Source organism: Platichthys flesus, chromosome 19 (genome assembly GCF_949316205.1).
Source record: "Platichthys flesus chromosome 19, fPlaFle2.1, whole genome shotgun sequence".
NCBI classification, from domain to species: domain Eukaryota; kingdom Metazoa; phylum Chordata; class Actinopteri; order Pleuronectiformes; family Pleuronectidae; genus Platichthys; species Platichthys flesus.
The window spans coordinates 6,219,479-6,245,740 of NC_084963.1; the positions used below are offsets into that span (position 1 = coordinate 6,219,479).

The 26,262-nt window shown below is 43.2% G+C and overlaps 1 protein-coding gene across 1 annotated transcript in view; it reads right to left on the reverse strand.

Moving 5' to 3' along the window:
• Positions 1-1,948: 1,948 nt before the first annotated feature.
• Positions 1,949-26,262, reverse strand: part of trabd2a (TraB domain containing 2A) — a 52,270-nt gene continuing 27,956 nt past the window's right edge. Inside the window, exons 5-7 of the mRNA XM_062412325.1 lie at positions 10,537-10,627; positions 7,554-7,817; positions 1,949-3,271 (exon numbers count right to left, since the gene is read on the reverse strand). Of these exons, the coding sequence (XP_062268309.1) occupies positions 3,043-3,271; positions 7,554-7,817; positions 10,537-10,627 (584 nt within the window). The 3' untranslated portion in view covers positions 1,949-3,042. The remainder of the gene's footprint in view (positions 3,272-7,553; positions 7,818-10,536; positions 10,628-26,262) is intronic.

Consider the following 26,262-nt stretch of genomic DNA (forward strand, 5'->3'; position numbering starts at 1 on the left):
TTCTCTGATGGAATGACTGAGTGACTTACATGGTCCATTGTTTGCAAAGTGCCGAGTTACACGGAGCGGAAGACAGATCGGGGGGGTTTTGAGTCGCGTTCTGTTTTCTACGTGGCACGAGTTTGATGTTTTTGTGTAGTCGGTACAGCTACGGTCAGGAATTTAGTGATGACATCTATTTTTGTTTTTCTTTAGAGCATATACTCACATTACAAAACTGATGGAACTGGTTATTCATAGCTCACGAGGAAAGGTGACTGAACTTCGACATACTAGTTTCTAGTCTCGATTAAATCCCTTCTTAAGATGAATATTGTTTATTTGATTTTACCACTGTACCACCAGCTGGGAGGTGATGTTTTCACTCCTGTCCATCTGCTGGATCTTGGAACTTGGTGGAAGGATGGAACATTGACCTTGAAGGAACCCATAACTTTAGATAACAAACGCTTTCTGATGAATCTAAGTGTTAGAATAGTTTAAATATTTCACATGGGGAATCTAGATGCCAGAATTAAACAGGATCAGTCTGTGATGGTCACTCCATTCCGAAGTTTATTCAAACTCACTTTGATTTTACCACAGTTCCATGACCTCCTTTCACTGAGGACATTACCTGGACCCTAACCATCGGCTTCACTTTGCAATCTTCTGTAAATGGAGAAAATAAAACCTAAGTAAACTCAACCAGGACTTTGTGTTTCTCCGTGTGTTGAACCACTCACCTCTCGTGCCTCACACCTCATTCATGGCTCTACAATCTACATCTTATGTTTCCTGTTGCGAGCCCGTCAGACGTGGGCAGCCCGCGGTGACCTCTTCCAGATCCACGGCCACTCGCTCCAAGCGCAAGCTAACATGTCAATTAGCTCTCTTTTCCTGTTGACATAGCAAATCAATTAACCCTCATTTCCTGTGCATCTAAAGAATCCGTTAGCGTTGGTTTCCTGTTTGTTTCCTGCAGGGACGACGTCCACCAGCGGGGGGGGGGGGCGGCTGCCTTGGTTGTAGCCAGACCACATGCACACATCAAACAGAGACTAATAGCGGCCTTATCACAGCACATTAACCTCACGTAAACATGCCATGAGCCCTAGGTCAGGGCAGGAGGGCAACGTACGTGTGTATGTGTGTAGCCACCCACACTTCAGTTACAGACAGCAAGAACACACAATCAGTGAAATGCTTTGGTGATACCAAACTACTGACTTGTGTCAACAACTACTAATCTTCAAGTGTCGTGTGATGTGAGCATTAATCTTCTCTGATATAAACAAACACTGGAGGACACATGAGCTCCAGGGACTTTCACAAACTTCTAACACTCTATATTTGATGTGGTATATTGAATGCTTTAATGTGTTTTTATACATTTTGCTTTCACATGTATTGTTGTATTAATGTATGAACACTTCAAGTTAAGTAAATATGTTTATTTATAGGATTTGAAAGTCTCACTTTAGCAACTTCTAGTGGGCACAATAAAAAATACATTGTAAAACATTATACCGTCGTTACTTTAAAATTCAAATAAGTAGTGAGGCCTTGTTGCAATCTGCTATATGGACTTATAATATAAAATATGCTGTGGTATAACATCATGAATGGGTGAACCAGATCTCTGCAGCGTCATTAAAGGTCTGGTAAATTAAAATTGTCCAATGTGGTGATAAACTTAACTAAATTTCAAAAGCAAATATATTTTCTATTGATGTTATCATGCAAAAGTCAGAAATGCATTGATACTGAAAACGTCAGTAGAATATTCCCAGAAAGTAGTTACGCTAAATCAAGTCCCTCTGATTTACTTTACAGCCAATCACAAGCGTTAAACTCCAACTTTGATCTAGATAAATATTTTATTGTTAACATAGTAATACTATTACAGTTATGTCATGGCATACGTGAAATGTGGAAGTCCTAAAGCACCAAGCTGTTTTATTGCAGTATTATTGCCTCTGAAATAATACATTCGGACAAAAACATGAAAAAAAAAAAAACGGGAATATTTCATTGACCTACATGAAAACTAAAGTAGTAACTATTAAATAAATTAAACAAATGGTCTCTGTGTAAAACACATTGACATGAATACTCTCAGCAGACGCACACAGCAAAGCGAGTGATAACACTGATACACACAGTACAATACAATCGCCTGTCCCTTTAAAAAAAAAAATCCATTTCACTGAGACACAGGACGCCGGCTATGGTGGTTAGTTCCTGATTTCTTTTCAAAAAAATATACTGCATATCTATTTATACATTTATATAAACAACAACAACAACAAAAAACACTTTTGATAATTTTCCACTTTTTTTGTATAACTCTAAAAAATACATCTATGATATTTAGAAACAATATTTACAATTCACCCCACGTTTTATGTAACATTAGTGAAGAGTCCAGGGGTTTAAGAGCTAATAGACTTTCTCTCTTTCACACACACACACACACAGACACACGCACATATATGCACATGCACTCTTATTGAGGATATTTGATATTCAGCCACACGTGTCCTCGTCCCCATTGGCTGAGCCGTCACTCGTGTGAGATCTCCGAGACACTTGCTGTTGACTGATGAGCGTCTGCTGTATCACTGAAACCCACGAGGGAGCCGACAGGTTGTGTAAGGTCCGCCAGACGTCCCATAATACTTCCTGTTTGTGAGGACTTCCCTTGTGTCTGTCCCGTTTCGTCCCCGTGCGCTCGCTCCCCGCCGCGCTGAGAGAAAATAACCGAAACCTTATGAACGCTTCGTGTTCCAAGAGAAACCGCTCGGTTGTAAGAATTGATACGCTCATCGAAGCCCCAATTTGTAAGAGACAAGCTGAACTGGTGTGATTTACCATTTGGACCCGACAACGCGGACATTATCCAGGCTAACGTCCATGAAGTGTTCTGTTACCTGACAGCTAGAGTCGATTTCACATGCCTGCTCCATGTTTTTTTCTCTGGCCACGTCCCCTCCTCGCCCTCTTACAAGATCAGGCCTCACTTTCTCATGAGCCAATACACAAAACCCCATAACTGAGAGTTTATTCCAGATAAAATGTCTGCTGGAGGAACACACTCCCCATCCGTGTGAGGAGCGGGAGCAGCGTGCAGAGGAAAACGAGGGAATAGGACGAGGACGAGGAGGTGGGGGAGGCTGAAGGTGTGTGGTGGTGGTGGTTGTGGGGGCTGTGGACTCGGTCGGGCGGCTGCACGGTGATGTAGCCATTGATGATGCGAACCAGCGGCGGAGCTGGCGACTGGACCATCGAGCTGTGAAGAGAAGAAGAGAAATACGATTAAAGATGTTGTCGATTCACATTCATCGTCTTATAAACCTCTTTTAGACTTTGCCAGGATATATCCACGAATCTGGAAGAAATACTGAGGATCTGCGAAGTTCAGTGAACGTCTGAAAGCAGCTAATGAGAGCATGCAAATTAGTGTTTGATTTAATCTAAGGGGCCGGTTTGGCATGGTGGAAGTATCCACTATACTATTAGTACTTCTAATTTGTAATTTAACAGCCAACCGTCCACCAACATTTGTTTAAGTAAGATGTTTAAACATCCAAACTAATTTCCATCCCTTTTCTAAACCTGCAGCAGCATCTCTGCACTGCCGTTCTCCTCTTGGAATTTGAAAGGGTAAGAAAACGCCTCTCTGCTTTTCCACATCGTCCACAATCGCCTGAGAAAACATGCCGACTGCAGGAGGTAAACAATGGAAATATTGATGATGATGATGATGATGATGATGAAAGCTAAAAACACAACATTTCCAGACAGAGGAATCCACTGATGCAGCACCGACCTACCAGGGGAGATTTGAGCAAAACCCCCGGGCGTGCAACTCATTGATCAGCTCGTGGCTACAAACCAACAGCCTGCCTGTTTTCACTTTCTTTATTTTTCCTTTTGTCTTCATATTACACATTCTGATTTATTTTTTTCACATTCCGTCTCAGTTTCTTTCTTTATCTTTCCTTTCAAGTCCGGCAATTAAATCTTTTCCGCTCTCCTGTTTGATGCCGAGCCCGCGGTGTTTGTGCTGCTGAGACGTGGACGAGGCCAGAGCAAACAAACAGCTCCTTAAGTCGGGATCTCCAGATACCAGAGGGCTGCAGCATCGCCCCATTCGATATAAAGTAACTTTACACAGGGTGTCCTTCTTCTGCTGGATAAACTGTTATCTGTGAACATATTTTGACAAGAAGCATCGTTTCGAAAAAAATGAAATTCTGCCCAAAACCCTAACTCATGTCTCAGTCTTCACATCCAGACTGAAGACAAATGAGAGCAGGCTTAAGCTGCTTTCAGGCGTGCACTGAACAATGGACATTCTCCGGAGGGGCTGAACGTGAGAAGGCAAAAGTCAGAGTCAGAGCCTTGTACGAAGTCCGCAGAATGTCCAAAGGAGCAGATGTGAGAACACAGGAGAACCTCACTGTGAGAAAGTGGGCGTGTTCACGACGTTTCTAGCAAGTGACAGACGCCAAAATGAAAAATAAAAGATTAGAAATATCTACATCATTGCAAAAATAATAGATTTCAGTGAAAAATGAAAATGTTGAACATTCCGGAGATTTCTGTGTTTTTAGTGAATTGCAGAGAATCTCCTACTATGCATCTCTGGCTTCAGAGGGATCATTGTGGACAAATGAGCTTGAATTTGAATATTTCCAACACTCGAGAAGTTGGAAAAGTTTACAGAAGTGTGTGAAATCATGTGCAAAGAAAAATGTAGCAGGGGAGAAGAAGTTTAAATATTCAGAGAAAGCCTGAGGTTGATTTTTTTGAAGTTTATTTAGCTTCCCGGGTCTGGAGAGGCTGAGGGAAACCAGGTGCGGCCCATCACTCCGTGGACGTGCATCAAACACAACAGAGAGCCGTGGCACTGTGGCCGCTTCTGTTCTCCGGACTCCCTCGCCCCTTTTTCTCACTCGGCCACCTTTTCAGACATTCAAATATACAAAGACGTGCACCGCGTACACTTTGCAGAGTGTACACAAACAGTCTGTTTCCTCCGCCGCTCAGACGCAGCCTCTCTCCGAGCGGGGGGGGGGAATCATTTCTGCAGACATAATGTACACAAGTCCTCACAAACCTCCTCTGTTCCCGCGGAGAACAGACGCGACACGGCTGGATTTTCCTTCCAGTGTGGAGCCGTCCGTACTGTACGTAGGAATATGCACGTTCACACAGCGGTAAGAAATCACTCTGTGCTCCAGGGCAAAGTCCTTCACTGGGGCAATTATACACAACCGTACCTGCTGATTAGCTTCAATTAATAATATTTATAATGATTAGAACCCAACCTGTTACTCTATCACACTGGAAATATTAATTACCACAGTAAATGTCGACTAAACGATGATTTAAAAAAGGTCTGCAACACCAGACGTCTGAGTCGCAGACTGCATTTAAAGATGGATGACATGACAGCGCCACAAGTGAAGCCAAAACTAGGAATCACTCCCTGGTGGCTCGCTGCAGTACAGGTCATAGACCCGCCTCCTCCATGTTAACAGATGGGACAACATTAAATGTATATGTGATATGTTGGTTTCTGTCATTTTAGCTCTTTCTTGTTAAACTGATTATCAAATATGATCTAATAAGATACCTGATAGAATAAAAATGGGAGGAAACATCCTGATTGACAGGCGAGACTGACACTGATTGGCCGAGCACATATATTTGTGGGTTCTTGATACCATGGCTCCACGCCACGATCACTACTACACAAACTCTAGCTCATACGTTCAACACTACCCTGGACTCAATAAATCGTCTAACAACGGAAAAGTAAATGTAAGTCCCCGGACAGACTCTGTTATTCTGTTATTCTGTTTCCATATCACCTGACCTGCAGGTCTTTGGACTGTGGGAGGAAACCACAGGAGCCAGAGGAGCCAGAGGAACCAGAGGAATCAAAAACATGACGACTCCTCCCAGAATGAAGTGCAGAGCGTCAAACCCTGGAGCTGGTTAGAACAAGATGACAGAGCTGACCGCTGAGCGTTCATGCTGCCAAAGTCAATCTGGTGTAAAAAGACATCTCAGGCTGTTTTAAATATGTGTGTAAAGAAAGACAGAAAGATAAGAGACAGAAGAAAAGGAAATAAAACAAAGCCTTGTGGGATGTTACAGCATTTTCAGACAAACCTCGAATTTCTAACACTGAGCTGGAATTACATCACTCCATCTGTGTAGTGTTAATATCAACCATAGTAAGCAAGCTGCGTTCAACACTAATTAAATACAAGGAGAGGATAAGCTGACTCAAGCTCTTTCAGAAGGAAAATAAAAAAGTAAATCTTACAGCTTTAACTTTAATTCATCCTTAATTACGAAGCAAAATCTAATTTTCCATCGGGGATTACTTTGCAGTTTGGGGAAAATACATATCGGGAAATATGTCGTACAAGTTTCTGATTCTGTCCAGATAGATCTTTGGAGTTAAGGCAGCCACTTTGACTTTCAGGCTGATGAATGTGCTCTTAATCCAGTTTCCCTCGAAAGTCAATAAAGCTGCTTTCAGACATGCACTGGAGTCCAGACCTCAGGTTTTCCAGAGGGGCTGCATGTGGAAATGCAAAAGAGTCACAGTCAGTCGCTCTGGACATTTTCCAAAACATTCCCTGCCAGCCGCCGAGGGTAGTGTCCAAGTGAGGCCATGCGGGAAGACGGACGGAAAACAAAAAGAATAAAAATATCTCAGGAAGATGGTGAGAGACGTCAGCTTGGACAATATTTGAGAGCATTTGGCGATAAGAGCTAAAGACAAGTGATATCCACTGCAGATGAAATGTCCTTTTTGCATGGGTTTCCTTCAGGCTCTCTGATTCTGTCCCACAGCTAAAAGATGAGAGTTGGGTGAACCGCAAACTCGGGATGTGCTGAAGGCCCTTCGGTAAATTAACCCTCTCGCCAGTGGGTGAAGTAAATGGATAAATTTAACCTTTTTGCTTCCTGTCTTGGTGCAAAATCCTATCAATGGAAACACAAAATGTCATCCCTACAACGAGCCCGGGAGAAGTTTCAACATGGCCGACCACACCTTGCTCGGGGGTCTCCTCTTTGTCTGAAAGGTGAGCTTGTTTTGCTGTCTGGTTAGTCCCTGCCTGGAGCTACTGGGAGACCCAAACCGGATACTTAGTAGGAATTCCCAGGCTGCTATTTTCACATCAGGACACTTATACCAGCTAGAAACTAGTTTGGACTCCACACGACAGGGTGTGTGTGTGTGTGTGTGTGTGTGTCTGTGTCTGTGTGGGAGTGTGTGCAGACTCCATGAAGAGTGTGGTGATGTGATACGTTGGCTGTTTAAGCCTGCGGCACCATATTCTAAGGACAAGCCTGCGTAACATATTCCAATTTCCTCCCTCTCCTCTCACATCCTCTCCGTCCTTCTCGTCTGAGCGTTTACCCTCAAACTCTTTTCTTTCCTTTTGTCTCCACCTCTGCTCTTTTGTCTCACCTTTTCTACATTCCTCCCTAAAGCCACAGAGAAGGGGTGACAGATGCACGGGCCTCGATGGGTGCTCTCTTACCTCTCCTCGATGCGAACCCAGAGGTCGTTGAAGTGCCGGTGCCGCTGCTTCTTCTGCTTGTTCCTCCTCTTCTTCTTCAGCATTTTCCTCTCGGCTTTCTCCAGCAGCTCCAGGCTGTCGGCCGGCAGGAGCATGTGGGGTAACAGGTCGTCCTCCAGGGTGCGCCCCTGGTCCTCCTCTTTGTAGGGGAGCTCATGGAGGAAAGGCTCCAGGAGGGGGGACTCGTCGTACTGGTCCTCGGACTCTGGTCCCAAGGACGATCGCCTGGAAAACACAAACCACAGGAAGTTGAGACACATTTTTAAAAAGGAAGATGTGGGAGATGCTTTTTGTCACAACAAGTAAGTTAAGCACGGACCATGGATTTAAAATTTAAGAGCATTTTTTCCATATAGTGCCTTAACCTTAGCTGCACAGGCAAAATGACACCCTGTATCCTGTTGACTAGAGAGCGACAGGGTTTTATGTTGGTGTCTCTCGGAGCCTTGAACACAAAGGAGCAATCTACAATCTCTGAAAGTCTACAGTCGGACAGTATTTCATTCTAAAACTATTCATTTCCTTTTGGGTGTTTTCGGAAATTTGACCTGCGGAGGGTGGAGGTGCTGCTGACAAAGGAGGTACAGATGCAAGCAATTCTAAATGAGAGAAGAGGAAAAAGAAAGGAAAGGGAAAGGAAGGAGGCCAGAGGAGAGGAGAGGAAGAGGAAGAATTCTTGCTGTGAGAACCGGATTCTGTGGATGTTCAGAGAACCAATATTCAGTTTAATTGAGAACATGTCTGAGATTTTCTGGAAGATAAATAAAAGGTCCAGAACAGGAGAAAAACTAATCTCTCTGATGAGCTGCTGGTCGTCCATGATGAGGTCAGTAATTATTTTTAACAAACACCATGAACACACACGCACCCTTTAACAATACAAACAAATAATTTCAAATAAAATCTAAGGCTCCTCCTTACCTCTAACCCTGACTAACCTAAATTTGTCCTGCCAAATGTATAAATTGTCTTATTCTGAACTTTTTGTAAAAATCTCTTCATTAAAAATACTTAAAGTGAAGTTTTGTCTGCTTATGATAACCAAAACATTTTTTTTATAGTTTAGTTTCAAGGCCCATTAAGGTCTTTCAGTTCCTAGAATTAAAATGTAATAATTTATAATTTAAAATCGGCTTCCCCCATTGTCAGAGTAGGTTTACTTGATTCTTCACCTCCACAGAAAACACTGATCTCAGATATGGTTGTATAGACCTTTGTGTTGGACTCATCATCCCGCATCAATCACTGGGTTTGTGTGTGAGAGCAGATTCCCTCAGTCGTTCATTGACTCACACACAGAACGAGAACACAGATCTGCAGCGAGATAGCCACCCACGCTGTGTGCCATGCTAGGCTGCACTACATGCTTCACAGCAGGAGGTATGAGTCCTGCTCGGCTTGGTCTTTTCAACAGCTCCTCATCAGTGACTTATCTCTGGTGCCATCTATTCAGTGGAAACAGCTGAAGACGTGAATGTGAGAGGTCGACGGAGGCGTTTGTTGTTGAAGCAGAAAAAAGATCCAAAACAAGAGATTCGATAAAAAAAGCTGAACCTGGTACTGTAGTGTTGAAAGTAGGAGAAAATAATACTTGATAAATGTCAGGTAAGTGTGAGAGGCCTGATCTCCGCTGAAGTACTCTGTGTACACAATAAAAACAGTGGCCTGAGCCTGGCTGTTCACTACGGTGGCCCTGAAGTACAAATCACAACCACAAATGGGAACAACACAACAATAAATCAAAGTCTGCGCCAGATCAAAAAAAATGTAATGTCGTAAATAAAATGAAATAAGAAAACACAGCTTATTCGCCTTTGTTCTTTTTGAATTGTTGTTCTGTCTTGCCCTTTATTTTCTTGCCTGCGTGATCACCAGCCTCCCCAGCAGACCAGTGGCTCTGCCAGTAAAGATACTCGATAATAAACCCAGTCCCCACAGTGTCAACCAAGCGGGTAAATTACTAAAACTCTGTCAAACTTCAAAAAGAGACAAATGTTTATTGGGGCGTTTAGGGAGAGTGAGCGCCCACGAAAAAAGGGAGAATCACTCAGCGGATAACGACCCGGTGCAGATCTTTTGATTTATTGGAGGCAACACATTTCTCACAAGGGGCTGACGCGGGACGTTCACATCTGTTTCGGGTCTGAGAACAAACACAGGCCGGCGAAAAAGAGTCGCTCTTACTGGGAGAACGATTTCCCATTTGAAATCCAGTCCGTGAAAAAAGTACAGAGAAATATATATTGCTGTCAGGGCCGAGAGGACGGCGGTCGCTCTGCAGAAATGTGGCCAGGACGTGGAACCTTACACCCGTTTAAGTGATAAAATATGGGCTTTCGAGAATTTCAGAGGAAATCGGAACGTGCACCGTCCCTTTCCGTGCAACATAATATTTGTTTTGCCTCGTTCTCTATCAGTCATCTCTTTTATTTCTCAGTTTCTCCTCTCCTCATGTCTCTAATGTTCCCTTCAAAATCAAATAATCTCAAACCGCTTCCTAGTAAACTTTCTGGAAGAGAAAACTTCCTGAACAAAACGCTCACTTTTCCCTGCGTCTCTTTGAATCTTTGAATTTTACCGAGCTGCGACTCTCAGACTTTGACTGGTCAGTCGGTGTCACATCTGGGTTTGTACTTCACCGCTATTTATCATTTCCTGTCATTAGTGTGTCCTTTACCTTGGCAGATTCGAGCGAACATATAATACGAAGCATTTAGGGGATATTTGGCAGTTTAACTCTGTTTGGCAGGAGTTCAGTGAAATTATTACAAAACATACTTTTGATTTCAGAAGAATAAATTGGGGCAATTTTGTCAAATTGGACGATCAAATATATTAAGGGATTAGTTCAATTTGCACCATGTACGTCCAAAATCAATCAGAGAATCCCCTGCCTCAATAGTGTGTGTGTGTGTGTGTGTGTGTGAGTGAGCAGTAAACCTACCTGTTTATGGGCTGCCCAGCGGGGGTGTGCTCCACCTCGTATCCCTGGCGACGCAGCACATCAATGACTGTATTGTTGCCGAGAAAGTGACCTGCAAGCAAAAAAAAGGGGAGAAGTGGTGACCTCCACTTTTCAATGCTAATGATTAGTTTTACAGCGAGACGATGGAAACGAGACATTAACCTCAGCGGGTCATAAGAAACTACAGAGAAAAATACATATCTCTTTGTGGTGGAGTTATTTAAGACGAAGAAGTTCTTAAAACAAAGCTGGATTTTGAAATAAAAGTCCACAGGTGCTATAAAAAATAAAGTTACTATTATTATTATTATCAAATAAAAATGAACAAGAAATGTTGGACTCTCAAATATTGCTATCTGCAATGGCCCCTTGAAATCCACGTTGGTTTGGCTCTAGTTTGAAACCCTGGTTTTGCAGTAATTTACTTTCTCATGGTAGCTTAGCATTAGCCACGCTAACTGTCTAGAAGTTCCAGCATGTATTTGTGTTGCTAAGCTAAGCTCATCACGTTATGGCATTAACTCATTAATAAAGAGGCATTAGAGTATTTTCCATCTCTTTATCGAGGTTTTGGCAACAAAGAGAATAAGAGAATGTCAGTAATGGTCCAACTAATCCACACAGACATCCCAGTTTCATCATTTGTGTTTTTCCAAAATCCCGTCGTCATCTCTCTTCATCTCTCCTCCCGATAAGTCTCCAACCCCCCCCCCCCTTTCATATCATCCCTCCTTTCTTCCCCTTCCCTTTTCTCCCTGTGCTCCTTATCTGCGACTTCCCCTCGGCTCCCTCTTCCTCTCTCCCCTGCTCTGACCCTGTCATCTAGGTGAAGTGGGGGCATTGAGGCTTCAGGTTGCCATGTCAAGAGGTCTCCATTCTTCCCCTCGGCCCGACAAAGGGGAGCAGGGGCCCTTTGTTGGGACCTGCTCAGCCGTGGCACCGCAAGAGGAGTGTAAACAATGAGCCCCGGCACTTTAATCTGGCCCAGAGCCCCCGATAGAGACAGGCTGGCCGAGATGAGTGCGACGCTTCGCCCGTCTCCCGAAACCAAAACCACGGGACTACCACAGACAAGTACAGACACTGTTAAGTGAATCTTCTTTGTGAAAGTGAATCTCAACAGTCAGCGTAACACAAATACAAAAATCTGACCACCTGTATATGTGCTTTAAACCTTGTTTTCAGTGATTCCCAATTGAGGGGTCCTTAACCAAATTCTAGTTCCCTAAATCATCTTCGAGTTCCCGTGAGAGAACGACCCGACTGGGCACTGAAAGCCTCCGTGCATTTATTTTCATTCGAAGCGGTAATCATGATCAATACGGGCCGTCAGCTGCATGAATAGCCGGCAGCCCTCGAACTCTCTGTGGGGGTCGTAAACGAGAGCGAGACGGAGTTCTCCAGCCGGCTCACGTTTAGAAACAACTCAGCGTGATTTATGTGAGTTTACGTCAGGGGGATTAAGGTGGGACAAATGGAGCTGTTCGGCACAATGCAGGGCCACAGAGGGGGGGGGGGGCGGACATCGGGACTTCAAAGGGATGTGCGCACATGGACGGACACACACACACAAACGTATATATATATATATATATATATGCTAAATTATAATAGGAGGTAAACCATCAATCCTGTCATGTCTCCATAGGCTTGTTTTGTGTTTGTGTTTGAAAAAGTTAGATAAAAGTTGTGTAGATATGTTTGTGATCGTTAAAGACATTTAAATCTTGTGGCAAAGCACAAAAAACTTAAGATGCAAACACTAGCTTATGAGATATATAAATATAAACACTTAAAAGTGACATATCTGTTTATAAAAATGGACGACACATCTCCATTTCCTCTCACTGTGGAGAAATGAAACTGAAACATTGCTCATTGGAACACTGCCATCTTGGACGTTTGGAGCCACAGGCTGAGAAGCAGCAAATGGAGGGCTGACCCAATCACCAGTCAGTGACATGGAATAGGCGAGGGCAGCCACCAGGGGGCAATCAAGGTGATTTGGCTTCACTTATCATGAGATTTTTGTCACATATTCTTCCTTAAAAAAGACGACTCAGGCTCCACTGTTTTCAAAATACAGCCTTTTAGCTTCCTGCAACGTTTTTGAAATGTCGTTTTTCTTTATGTTATGTTTAAAAAATAAGAGGGAAAACCTCAAGAAAACTACCTCCACAATAAAAAAACATTTCATGGGCAGAATTCTACTTTATCGGGAGTGTTTTAAGAAACCTCAAACCTGCCAAAGCAAAAAAAATGAAATCAAACATTTATTATAGAAAATGATTGATGTTTGGGTCTCCTGTGTGATGCAGCGGGTCTTAAATATCAATGGATGGATGTCGGAAGTGTTTGCTAATTTAAAATAATCTGTGTTCTATTTGTGGCTCGTAGCTCCTCTGGTTGCATCACAGTCGCGACTCTGAGGTCATTTCCAGAGCTGGGGGAATCACAGTGACTCACAAACTACTTCCAGAATTACTGTACAACTTAAACACTTCCACGTTTCCCCCTTCAAAACAAAGCACATGTGATAACTATAAAAAAAGTGCTGATACGTTATACCGTTCTCCTGCACAGATGTTTCCGTTGTTGACTCACACAATCCCAATCAGTTTTTTTTGGTTATTGGTTGTCTCAGGGAAAATAAAGATAAAAAGGTTTCCCTGTTAACAGCTGCAGATATTTATTCTAAAAAAACATTTCTACCTCATTATTTGAAATCCTGGGAAGACTTTCACACATCTCTGCTTCTTCGCTTCAGTAAGTAATTGTTTGGATCGCTAGGTTTCATAGTTTTCCACCAGTCGGGTCCAAAATGTGACACTTTCATTGTGGCATATAAAAAGCAGCAGTATTCATTCACGCAGCCCAGTTTCAGAACCACACGTCTGCAGCGGCACCTGTGACATCTGACATATATTTCCTCCGATTATTTATTCAGGCCAATTTCATACATTTTAAATCTATTAAATGGGCCACAACCTGTAAACCGATGCACAATATGTGCAGTGTGCGTGCTCCCAGCAGCACTGGGAGAGGAGAGATGGTGCAGATAAAGAGCCGGGGGACAGAAGTGAAAGCTCTCATTCACAGCCCGCCGCTCGCATGCAGCAGCGCTCAGAGACGCAGGGTCACAGATTGAATCATGTCATGGTTCTAAAAGTGTACAAAGTTTCTGTACCTCTGTGATGTGACAGTTTGAGTCTATAACAATGACTAATGATGAATAAAATACAGAAACACAATAAAAACACTGATTTAAGCCTTTTCTAGTCTACAGAAAAATTGTGTTTCCTGCAAAATGCTTGTACACTCCCCTTATGAACCACAGTTAAATTCATATATCTTTCATCTGGATCTACAGACACACACTCAGAAACATATTAGTCCCCTAAACATTGTAGTTTAGTTGTTTTTTTTAAATCAAAATCCTTGAATGATTCCTTTGTTAAAGTTCAGTGAATGTTTTGAAAAATGCCCTTTCTCTGCATTTTCAAGAAAGTGAAAATTCAAATCTGTATTAAAAATTGTAAGTTCCTCCATCACCAGTATCGAATCCTTAACTACACCAGTTGTTTTTGCATAATCTTGCTAACAATCAAACAAAACAAACATCATCTAAATGGCGGAGGTAGAAGAAAATGTATATTTCATTCAAATGTTTCCTTACGCTGAGAAGAACATAAAACACGTGGTAAATCCACTCCTGTGGCTGCCTGGCCTGGAGTCAGCATACAAGGAACATATTATCTTCTTTGAAGTTACAAATCCGAACCAAAATGAATGAAACATGAACGTTTCCTCTGACCGACCCTGGAGCTCTACCCGTCTTGATTTTTCACGAATCCTTCGACACACACCTGCGCTCGGACGGAAGAAAACAAAACGTCCGCTCTCGTCAATCAGCGGCTCGACTTATTAGACCATATGGTAAGCCTTAAATAGCATTCCTTTTCCATGCACATCAATATTTACATTACAACTTGTAACCAGGGCCCGAGCAGCAGTTCTCATAACATTACAGCACGTTGGATAAACAAACGCTACGGGCGGCGCTGAGGCCATTCGGCCCCGATAGAGCCCTTTCTAGCTGTTTATGTACCCACGCTCCCCCGCTATAGTGAGCCCGGCCTGGCAGCTCGTGATCACCACCACCACCGAGCGCTGAACGAAGGAGATGGAGATCAGGTGTCCGGTGCATTCTTGATTCTTTTACTATGCTGGGTTTCGGTTTGGTGACGTCACCGATGACGGGGAAAACAACGCAAAGTTTTATTGCTCTTTATTCGCGTGTCGACACTTGACACTGCTGTGGTTTTCGAGGCATCAATCTTTGCAGCCACACACGGGCGGCGGGGGGAGATTTAATACAAGGACAGAGTTAAGCAGTTTGAACTATTGTCAAAACTAAATAATAGCCTTGATTTCCATCTTCCTGACGGTTCCCAGCACGTCAGACGCACTAACCAGCCAAACTCTAAACTCGGAAAAACCTCATCGTCTTCAACTGGGACGGTGACAGTCATGAGACAACTAACAGGAAAATGATTGGTTATCCACTGACAGAAGAGATCCTCCTGGTGTTTCTCAAACAATGCCAGCACACACACACACACAAAGCGTCTGGAGACACTCTCTGCTGACACGGCACTTCTTCTTCTCCCCGGTTGGATCACAGTGTTTTCATGACAGATCGTCAGCTCCTCAGCGTATTAGACCAGAAACCTCAGTCGGACACAATTTGTCTGACGAGAGGCGGACGCTGCTGGAAACGGTCTCAGCAGAGACAATATGATTAGATGCTGTCAAGACAGATGACAATGAGTAGACTGTATTTCAAGTCATTATTCTCTCGTCATTTCAGGAACGATACATTTAAATTGACACAGTTATTTGTGGGTTGTTAGATTCGTTTTAGGAAACCCAGGCTTGTCCCAGTAGTTTTTCTTGTATGGAGACGTGAGGTCATATCTAGGTGTGATAACATATTAGATCATTTTAGTCTTTTTCATTTCACTCTACATATTTCTGTCAATTTTATTTGTATGAGTTAAAATGGTTGTGATTTATCGTTTTTATTTCTTTAACATCATTTCACCTCTTTTATTCTGCTCTTTTTAAACTATTCCATTTTACTTGTTTAACCAATTTTGACGTGTGCTTTTTGACATTGAATTGATCTGTTTAAACGTCCCTGCAAAGAACCTTCAATCCAACTCTGTGTACAAAGTATGTCTTAATAAACGATGCTAGATGAAAGCAGCATGAAAGTTATAAAGGTTCATCCAACAGGGACCATGAATATCTGAACCAGAGTCATCTTCGGCTACAATTTTCTGTCGGAACCAGAGATAAAACTAACCGAGCCCGGCGGGGTTAATGTTAGCTGCATGTTTTCCCTGATCACAGACACATGCAATGTAAATATCAAGTAGATCGTCCAGCCTATGGGACCAAAATATAATTTCAAAACTTGTGTCCGAACCTGGCCCGGCCCGTCGGGACCAGTCAGGACCCAACAGGCTGGGCTGGGTTTGGGTCGTGTACTCACACTCTCGTCTGCACCTCATTTTATTTAACTACATCAAATAAGCTTTCAAGAAACTTCATTCAAAACCATGAACCCAGTAGCACTGGTGGAAAAGTCAGGGGATCACAAGAGTTTCATTAGGATTCAAACTCCGGGGCGCAGCGGACACGTGAACCGAACCAAAAGAGGCCGACATCGCAATCCCGCTAATGCACCGGAAAAATGTACGAAGGCGACAAGATGGGAACGAGTCACAGAAGCACTGAGTGTTTATATAAAGAAATCTCCACCACAATTCAATTACTAGAAAGCAGCAGTGTTTGCTGAAGCAAAAGCTCTCATACTTGGTGTAATGTGGCCGAGTTGTGGTGTTGAGAGCTAAGAGTCTCTTAATGTTAATATAATATTCATCCAGGAAGGCACCGAGGTTCTTTACCACTGGAAGGGGAAAAAGAAAAACACTTTCAAAAAATGAAATGTTTTTGCCTGGAATCAATTTAGTATGAAGTTACTTTCAACTGCGTGTTGTCATATTTGATCCCCGGTCCCGAGCAGGATGAGGAAACTCTTCATACACAGTCCGAGCACAAGTGGGACACGAGCAGCCAGAAATGAGAAGTACTTTTTTGAATTAGTCTGTACATATATACACAAACAAATCCAGCCTCGTTATTGGTTGAAACTCGTCTAAAACCAACAGCGTATTGAATTTTACCTCCAATCCGCCGCTTCTCTAACCCCCCCACTGTACTATTTGCCATAGACAGAAATGGAAGACTTATTTAAATTATATTTGATTTATCCCACTTAGGGTGGATACTGGGAGGATGTAAAAACACACACACACACACACTCAGAGAGAATGACGCAGAAGCAGACAGGTCCAGTTTGAGGATTAAACCATCAGGCCGAGCCAAACCAAACCTCCACAGGTTGTTTTAGTGCTTCCACCGCTCGGCCGTTAATGGCCGACTGGCCGAGGCGCCCGCTCTCTGAAGGTGAGCTCACAGTTTCCTTCAAAACGCTGTGGAAGTTTTCAAAGCTGCGTTTTAATGCACATCTTTCACAGTAAAGCCCGGATGACAGAGAGCACATGGTTGCCCAAATATTAAGTGTGTTGTAAATTACAGGTTCTTTCTTAGTTTGTTCAGAAGTAGCTTTATTCCTTCTTTTTTTTATAGATACAGGCAATCGCCAAAATAAACAAAGAGACGTGAAAAGTAGTTTTTGAATCCATGTGATGAACAGTAAGATATGATACACTTCACATGACAAATCATTGTTAATGGCAACCTCTTGAAAAGACGGAAGCTAAGATCTGAAAGCTGCTTTCTGCACTGAAGTCTCAACATTTTCTGGAGGGTCAGCCACTCCTGACATTTTCCAGAGCTTCCCCCCTGGGCCCCCCAGTTACATGTCTGCAAAATATCAGGTTGAGCCCAATCGGGAATTCAGCAAGTTCAGAAGTTAAAAAAATGTCTTTCTTTTATCATCCGATTCTGTTTCCCGTGGTCCAAACAAATGTCCCTGCTCGATTTTAAATCAAATCTCCCCTCAGGATGTGATTTTTTTTTGATTGAACGATACCAGTGATGGAAAGCTGTGATACGAGACATCTGTGATGAGGCTGCGTGGATCTGAAAAGACTCAGAAACAAAACAGGCCTCGGGGCAGGAATACACGTCCTCTCCACCAACCAGGCCAAAGAATGCTAACACCCCACACCGGCACCAAAACATCTCTCAGGCACAAGGGAGAGGCAACGTTCAAACACTTTACGGTAAAAACTGATACCGATCACTGTGTCCTAGGGAGACGCAGAGACGGGGGGGGGGGGGGGGGGGGGAACCACTCGAGAAGCAGAGACAAGCAGATGCAAATTTCACGTGGACCAGGACTAGAGACGGAGGGATAGGGCATCAAAACAACACAGGAATGTTAAGTCATCAGATGCCAGACGGTGATAGCCGTGGATAAGAGCCTCCTGTCAGGCCCTCGGTGTAAAACACTTCTGTATTGAGACTTCATCTTGACACGGTGCCCATGTAAAGTCTGTTCCACGGGAGCGGGAGCCGAGCCGAGGCTGCCTGAGGTGGTATCTCAGTTTGGCATGGAGGTTTTCCAACCATTTTATTTTCTGAATGTCTTGTTTACAGAGTTAAACCAAAGAAGCTGAGTCTTGGAAAAGCAAACGTGAGCTAGAGGCCAACTGAGTTATCTGCTGGCTGATGGTGTCGGTCGATATGAACCATTTCATAGACGTATCAGCGTAGCTTTTATTTTTACAGAGTGAACTAGGAGGGCACTGAGGAGAGCACATTCCTCCACCGAGGCCCAACAGTCCCTCGATCTTAAACTCACTTGATCCTGATTTGTATTTGAATCTGAACATCAAACCTTGATCCATGAATCATACTATGAGAAATTACAAAAATGTAAAAAACACGCACTATCTTGCAAAGTTAAGGAAAGTGGAAAAAACAATCCCTGGATCTGCCTCCTGATCCACGTCCACACGGATTGGAGTGGATTCTTCCTTTTTATTTAGTTATTCTGATTAAACTGTAAAAAAAAACAAGCCTAAATTACATTTGTATATACATATTACATTTATTTGCACAAGGTTTTGATAAAAAGAATAGAGGAATCACTGCCAATTCTTTTCTTTTAGTTTATATACATTTTCACTCCTGAATATCAGCTCCCAAAATATCCACAGTCAAGGTTCAGTTAGAATAAGATGTGAACTTGTTTAAACGCTGTATCTGAAGATCAGTGGTTCTCTGTGTCTCAGAGGAGCTGCCAGTCTTCACTCTCACCTCATCAGTTCCCTTCACACGTACGGCAACACCTGGTTGTTTATCTTGGTTCATTTACTGAGTCGGAGCATCTCGAGGTTTCTGGGACCGGAGTCACGGCCCCAGATAAATGTTTGGAACTAATCACCTTTTAAAAAGCACCTAATTCAAATTGATCACAGGTTGTGTTTTAGCGAATGGAAGAAGGATAAACGGGTTTAGCTTTGAAAGAAGATATGATGAGTAAGATTCTGTTTAATTCGCCGCTGTGAAAATTAAAAAGACGGATATACCTGCGTTTTAAATAATTGGATCACGCTCCGGCTCTTTAAAAAAAAAACAACAAAAAGTATCAATCATGTATCACGTGTTTATCATTAGTGTGAAAGCTGCTAGAAGTGTCTGCCTGAGGTTCCTGGAGACTTGAGCTCTGGATTTATGCTGAGAATGAAGGAGAAGCCGTGCTCGTAAGAGGCCTGTGGTGTGAGCTTGTTTTTTAAACAAACCCTCACTGAAATTTTGCGGTGGCACCGAGCACTTTGGAGCCGTGTTCAGGATTACATCTGTCAGGCTTCAACAGTCTCTCTCCACACTCCCGGTGCTCCCGCGCTCTGCCAAGGAGTTATGGTGCTTGAACACACACCGGCTCATTCGCTGTGGTCGTATGAAAAAGTGATCAAAGTTGGAGAATTCTGTAAAAGCGAGCGGCTCTAAACCCGGCGGCGCTGCCAGCTCGGAGCAACGTCTCCTTTTACTTATGAACCCCCGGCCTCAGAGGAAATTCTTAATATAAAAGTAAGTGAAATGAGACTTTATAAAGTAGTTCCACTGGAGAGATACCGGTTCACCTGACCTTAGCTTGGCTGCTGGTTTATGCCTTCAAACCACACAAGTGCTGACATAACCAGTAACATCAACACGCCCAGTTCAAATGGGTCGACTGTGGAAAACCAGGGTTTCTTCTATAACTGATCCACCATCTTAATCTCTGTGTTTGATATTATATGTATTTATTTTTTATCGATGAGTCTGAATAATTGATCTTTATGCCTCTATTGTTTATATTCCTTAGAAGAACTCGATGAATTTGAAACATATTTGGTAGAAAGGTTCCCAACTCATAGATTGCCAGTAAAAAAAAGCTTTAATAAAAAGTGGCTACACGCAAAAACAATAAATCAATGAATGAATGAATGTCGGTTGTATAGATGGTTCAGTAGGACTAGATCTGTTGCAGTAAACTCGCTGCTCTAAAGAAACACTTCCAAAGAAACATTATCTTGAATTATTTCAAGATAAAACCTGAACTGAAGCAGGAAATTGAGATTGGCTTCCAGCAGACAGCATCAGCGGCCATTTTATACTTAAGATCTGATTACGATCGTTCAGCTCGTTCAGCCAAAAGGAGTCAACGATCGGTCTTAGTATTTTTGTTTCCTGCACATCTGGGCCTTTTGCACATCCATACCTGCTGGACCATATTCCTGCACTGTGCGTATATTCCACTTCCTCTGAAAGCACAAGTACCCTGCTCCGCTCCAGCCCTCCAACCGGCCGAAGGGAAGTCCCCGCTCCCCTTTTAAAAAAAGCATTCCACATTTTTACCTCTGATGTTTTTCTCCTCCATCAACAACATGTGGCTCCGAGTGCAATTTTGTGCCCATTTACTTTGAGTAATCTGCAGGAGATCTTGTCGATGTGCAGCCAGGCCTGCGTATCATCTCAGGTCGGGATCGTAACGCAGAGCAGATCCATAGGATAGAAGCCTGTTAGTAATCACAGGCTCGGCTGGTGCTCTCTCTCCCTACGTCACCCTCAAACATCTTGTTTCCACTTTTTGTTGCTCGATTCACAATATTTTCTCTCTCTCTGTCAATCACACATGTGTTAATCCCATTTTAGCCTGAATCATTCTTTCCTCCCAAGTTAACCGTGGTGTGTTATGGTTAAAACCAGGGAGCTTGGTTTTCCAGAGAGTCTCCGGCTTCCCTGTAAATCCTTCTGCATCACAACAGAACGTGGAGCACTTTTTAAATCTGCACCAACCGAATCCTAAATCTTGTTTTTCCGATCGTAATCTCAAATTCGCTCCAGAGCTTCGGTGACGCAAAGCAGAGATTACAAAACCCAGTACAGTGATTTCAGTGTGAGTTAAATTGAGTTTGCGGCATAAGAGAATGGAATTCGCACTTTCTTTTTATTTTGGTGGGAAGTTAAGTCATTTATTCCAAAAAATATTTAAAAAGAACATGCCATAACCGTACGGATATAATCAAAAAGACCATTTAAAATAATCTAGTTTTGTTTTCCTGCTGGGGTGAATCTTTTCATTCACTTTTTCGTTTTTTGGAAAATGCTTTAACGTTCAAAATACTTCTTCTATTTCTTGGTGCCAACACATTTTTTTTAAACTGACAAAAGGAAGTTGCAGTGTAAAAAGTCCACATATGTTCAGACATCGACCCAGACAACCCCTGAGTCTAAAGAAATAAATCTAACTCTGTATAACTGTGACGCCATATATGTCACACGGTGGGATGCATGGATAAATACAATAAAGCCTATTTGAGGATAAAAACTCAGAACTATGTGGCATCACAGAATCCTGCCCTGCTCGACAACACAGGCTCTTTCATGCAGCGCAGCAGAAGAACGTCTGCTCCGGCTCAACAAAACCGTATTCAACAACCCCACAGTGTGAGAGAGAGAGGAGGAGTGAGTGAGTGAGTGGAAGCCACAAATCACACCAGTCATGTTTTCCTCTGTCCCTTCATATCTTCATCGCCTGCAGGCAGCGTGTTTCGCTCGCCTTCATGTTTCAGCCCCCACGGGGACGGCTCCCTCATAACAATTCCCGCTGAGAAATCATCAATAGATGCACGGCTGCTTCGCTGGGTAGAGATATAATTTTCCTCTTCCCTTTCATACAGGGGTGAGGTATTTCTGGTCCGAATGAAAGTTGAGCCCCTGGGCAGGCGTGTTAAAAAAAGAAAGAGCCCGTTCCAGGTGCAGGAGGATATACGTCGGGGGTTCGAATGGGATCAGGGGTGAGGAGTTCAACGCTTTCAATAAATCACAACAAGCTGTTGTGACAGGCGTTCGCTGGCGTGACCGCGAGAGCAGTGCGGGGCCGCGTGGGCTGCGTCTGGGGGGAGCCGGGGCCGAGGCCTCTGACCTGATGAGTGCTCCTAAATGTATACGTTTAGGTGCGTTTCACTCAGCAGCCAGTTAGATCCTCCGAGTGGCTGACAGGTTTATCCTCTCATTTAAGAAGAGACAGAGCTGTGGCGATGACACGTTGCAGATGCTCCCGACAGCTTAACATGCGGCTGGTTTTAATGTGTTTTCATGTTTGGCCAGTTTTTTCTTCCTTTGGGGCTTTTAGGATTATAAATATGGAACGAAGATCACAGGCGGTTCGGAGGAGGAGGAAGATGAAGCAGCGGTGAGACACAGAAACACTGTCCAGTCACCAGCACCGGACGTCTGCTGAAAGATGGATGTTAAAGCAGCATAAAGACGTTTTTAAGTCACTGATAAGACACAAATACAGATAATTTGCTGAGCAGGTATGTGATTGATCCTTTTCCTTTATTGCCTGAAAACAGCAATAAGGAATTTTCTTAATTCATGTAGTGTCAAGGTTCAGACTTGCATGAACACCAAACCAGTTTTTGATATTATTCATTGTTCGCCTTTTGCAATGGCCAATCAAAAGTATTTTCTCAATCACAGAACAGTGTTTGACAGTATGCCCCTTTACTGTCACACATGACTATTTCCATTATTTCTTGATCTGCCCCTTCTGCATTGAATTTGACAATTTTAGGCCCAAAATAACTTGATCATGGTTAAAACAAATCAATGCTGGCTGTTGCTAAATCCTCAACCAAGTCAAACGCCTCGTTAAAGCTCCCATCCATCTCACCGAGTTCCCTGCTATCTCCGCCTTCACTTCAAAACTAACATCTTCATTCGATAGAGACGCTCTGATGTCTGATGTCTTAATAAATCCTGAACTACAACATTTTGGACATGTTGAAGTCTGATTTGTGGTAGAAATTAAACCTCCATGATGTAATTTAACAAATATAGAACAACTTAATAACAAGTTATATCTTAAAAGTGTCATTTAAACTCAAATACCAGAACTTAATCCGGGTTTGGCCGACGGTTCGCCCGCCCGCCTGCTCTAATCCTGACCAAGTGTGTGGTAGGTCTGGTCTGGACTTTAATGGTGCTGCGTGACATGTGTGTACTCATGTCAGCGACTTCCCCAAACAGTTGTAAACTGGCTGTTTATGAAGGTGAGGTGCTGTTAAAAAAAAGGCCCACGTTTCGGACTTTCACACCATCTGGGGGAAGAAGGAAAAAAAAGATTTGAGGAAGCCGAGCAGCGACCGCGGTGATGAAGGTCTGCTCGGAGTGAAAACACACCGCGGAGGGACGTGGGCCAGGTATGTGTAAAGACTGGCCTCTGGATTCAGGACAGACTTTGAGTGGGAATAACCAGTAAACCCACTATAGCTCTGAGACTGAAATATTAGGCACATAGGGGTAGTTAAAACCTAATTTATACTGCTTTCACGGGGGTTTAGAAAAAGACGTCTATGTTGTGTTTCCTGAGAAATAAGGTTCAATCCTCTAATTCCACAGTGTCTGACAGCATCACAGAGGGTGTAGATTCTGGGTGAGCTCGTTCCAACTCTTTATTGGAGCTGTGATGTTTACACTGGGGCAGAGACTCCAGCTTTTTCTGTGGCTGCACGCTTTAATCCAGTAGAAATATTGCACATGACGTGTGCAGCGTTTTTTTTTTTTTCTAACCGGCTCCTTCGGAATCTGTTGAGACTCTGAGATCGGCACTGGAATTCACAATAAAGTTCTGTGGGTTTGGCTGCACGGCTCGAGTTCCTTCATATACAATATTTTGTGACGATAAACGTAATCAGCTCTGCAGTTCTTACCGCCGCCAAGTTTTCATTGCCGTTTGTCTGTTAGCAGGATTACGCAAAAGAACTACTGAACCAATTTTCTTAGTGGAAGGATGGGACATGGGCCAAGAAAGAACACATTCATTTTGGATTCTGATCAACGGAGCCAATCCAGGAATTTGAATCAGTTTCTTAAACACTTTAAAACACTTTTGTTTTACATCTTCAGATGTTTCATGGAATAGATTCATGGAAAGTTTCTTTTTAATTTAATGCTAATTTCATTGTTAATAGTCAGCAACACACAGAAAGATCTCGGTATTTGCATATAACATATAATAAAACACTAAGATTACATTCGTACTTCTATGTTTTAGTTTTAGTTACTATGTTTACTACTGTCTACACTACCCCAGAGTTTTTGAGATCCTAAAATTGAGAAGTGCGTAAATGTCTCTGGCGCCAATTTAGTTTGAAAACTCCAGGATTGCGTTTTATTATGGATCGGCCAAAACGCAGTCGCCAATATTCCCCTCCTCCATGAAATCCTTCGTTTTACTTTTCCTCTCATTCGTAGTATTTTCTTTGACTAAGAAACCAACTGCCGAGTAGATCACGTCCTTCCTGTTTACGTGAACTGCGTTTTCAGCTCGTGTGGACGGAGACAATTTTTGTGGTTTCACATTAAACCACCTCTAACACACATTAAGTCTAATTCAGTATTTACCGGCTCAGTCACCACAAGGCACTGACTACTAAACTGCAGTGGACTCGGTGAGTACTGCATATTAAGTGACTATCCCCCCCCCGATCCAGTACTGAGATCTCCCCGCACACTGACAAGTCAAGGTGCTCCGTGTGAGTTACAAGCTCACGTCAACTTCTGTTACGAGCCGTGGCTCACGAGGCCGAGCCGTCCATTTACTACAGCCGACCCGCCGCACATCACAGATCACTAAACCGGGGGTATTCTCCTCGGCGCGGGCCCGACCGAGCCAAACAGCAACAGATCCAACGGCAAAACCTTAATTGTCTGTGAAAAGAGTCGAACATGTCGACGTACAGTAACCGTTAGAGGCCGTCAACCACACTGGCAATTACACCGCCACAAATATTTAAATGTGTGGCTTTGGAGCAGCAGAGGTGGAGGGGAGTCGTGATGTGCTAAGCAGCTCAGGGGGGGGGGGGAGGGACGACGCGTTCAAGCTGAGCATGGGAGGGTGGAGGGGAAGTAAAAGAGAAGTATTTGTAAGAGCCGGCAGAAACAGAGCCCTCAGCCTTCAGCGATATGTAAACACATCATTTTATTAAAGTTAAAAGGGCCAGGGGTATGACAGAGATTATAAAGGGAACACGGGCTGGGATTGTGTACTTGGGTTCGGTTACTATACCTCTGGAGCAGAGCAGTAACGGCTTCCATATGCCCGTCTGAGCACAGGCTCTTTTTCAATATCATCATTTAGTCTGAGTGATGGCCGCGGTGTTTCAGACAAACAGATGGGGCGGGGGAGAGACAAATTTCTAGGAGGTATTTACTTACAGTGCAGTAAAGTATAGCGAGGCATGACAATACGGTAATACGCGGAGCAGGGGGAGGCAGGGGAGGGGCCGAGGCTGAAATCGAACATGCACTGAACTTTGGACATGTTTCCTTGGGGGCTGTATCTGAGAACGCAAATGACTGAACTTTTCCTGCCAGGCCCCAAGTAAAACGTCAGAGTGAAAAGAATATAAATATCTATGATGTATTTGTGTTGCAATAGACTTGAAGAAACAATGATAATCGAGAGCTTTCGACAATCTGGGTCGGCGTCGATGTGCTGTAAACAAACTGAAAGAATGTATGCACCATGTCTATGTGGACTATTTTCCCCATCTTTCCTCAAGAGGCTGTTCTTTTCGGTTCAAGAGAACTTATTGATTTTTACATTCAGTTTCTGTAATGCTTTCGCTTTAAACCCTGCGTTTGCACTCAATTTGCCCGATTGTGCTCAGATTCGCTCTGCTTGTGCTCAAACTCTACAATTGCACTCAGATATGTTGTTGCTTGGACTCGGTCCAGACCTTCATTATTTTCCCGGCCCGACATGTGAAGCTTTGAGTGATATTGCTTAACCAAAATAAGCAGGTAAATAAAAGATCAATGAAACTTAACTGCTCTCAGAGGCTTTTTAGTCTAAAACCCTTTAGATGTGAGATTAAGCAACGACTCCGTTACCCTACTGACCTCTTTTCTTTTCTGTTTAATTTAGCGTAGGGAGGCTGGAGGCCATCCAGCATTCGGTTATAATAAGAAATGTTTTTTGGGGGGAATTTGTAAATCATCTCACAATAAATCCATAATATCAACAATGGACTGGGTGGTCATCACGAGTGTGTGCGTAAGCAGCTCTTATCTCACGCTCCCCATCTCCTCCTCATGTCTGACTCTGTTCTG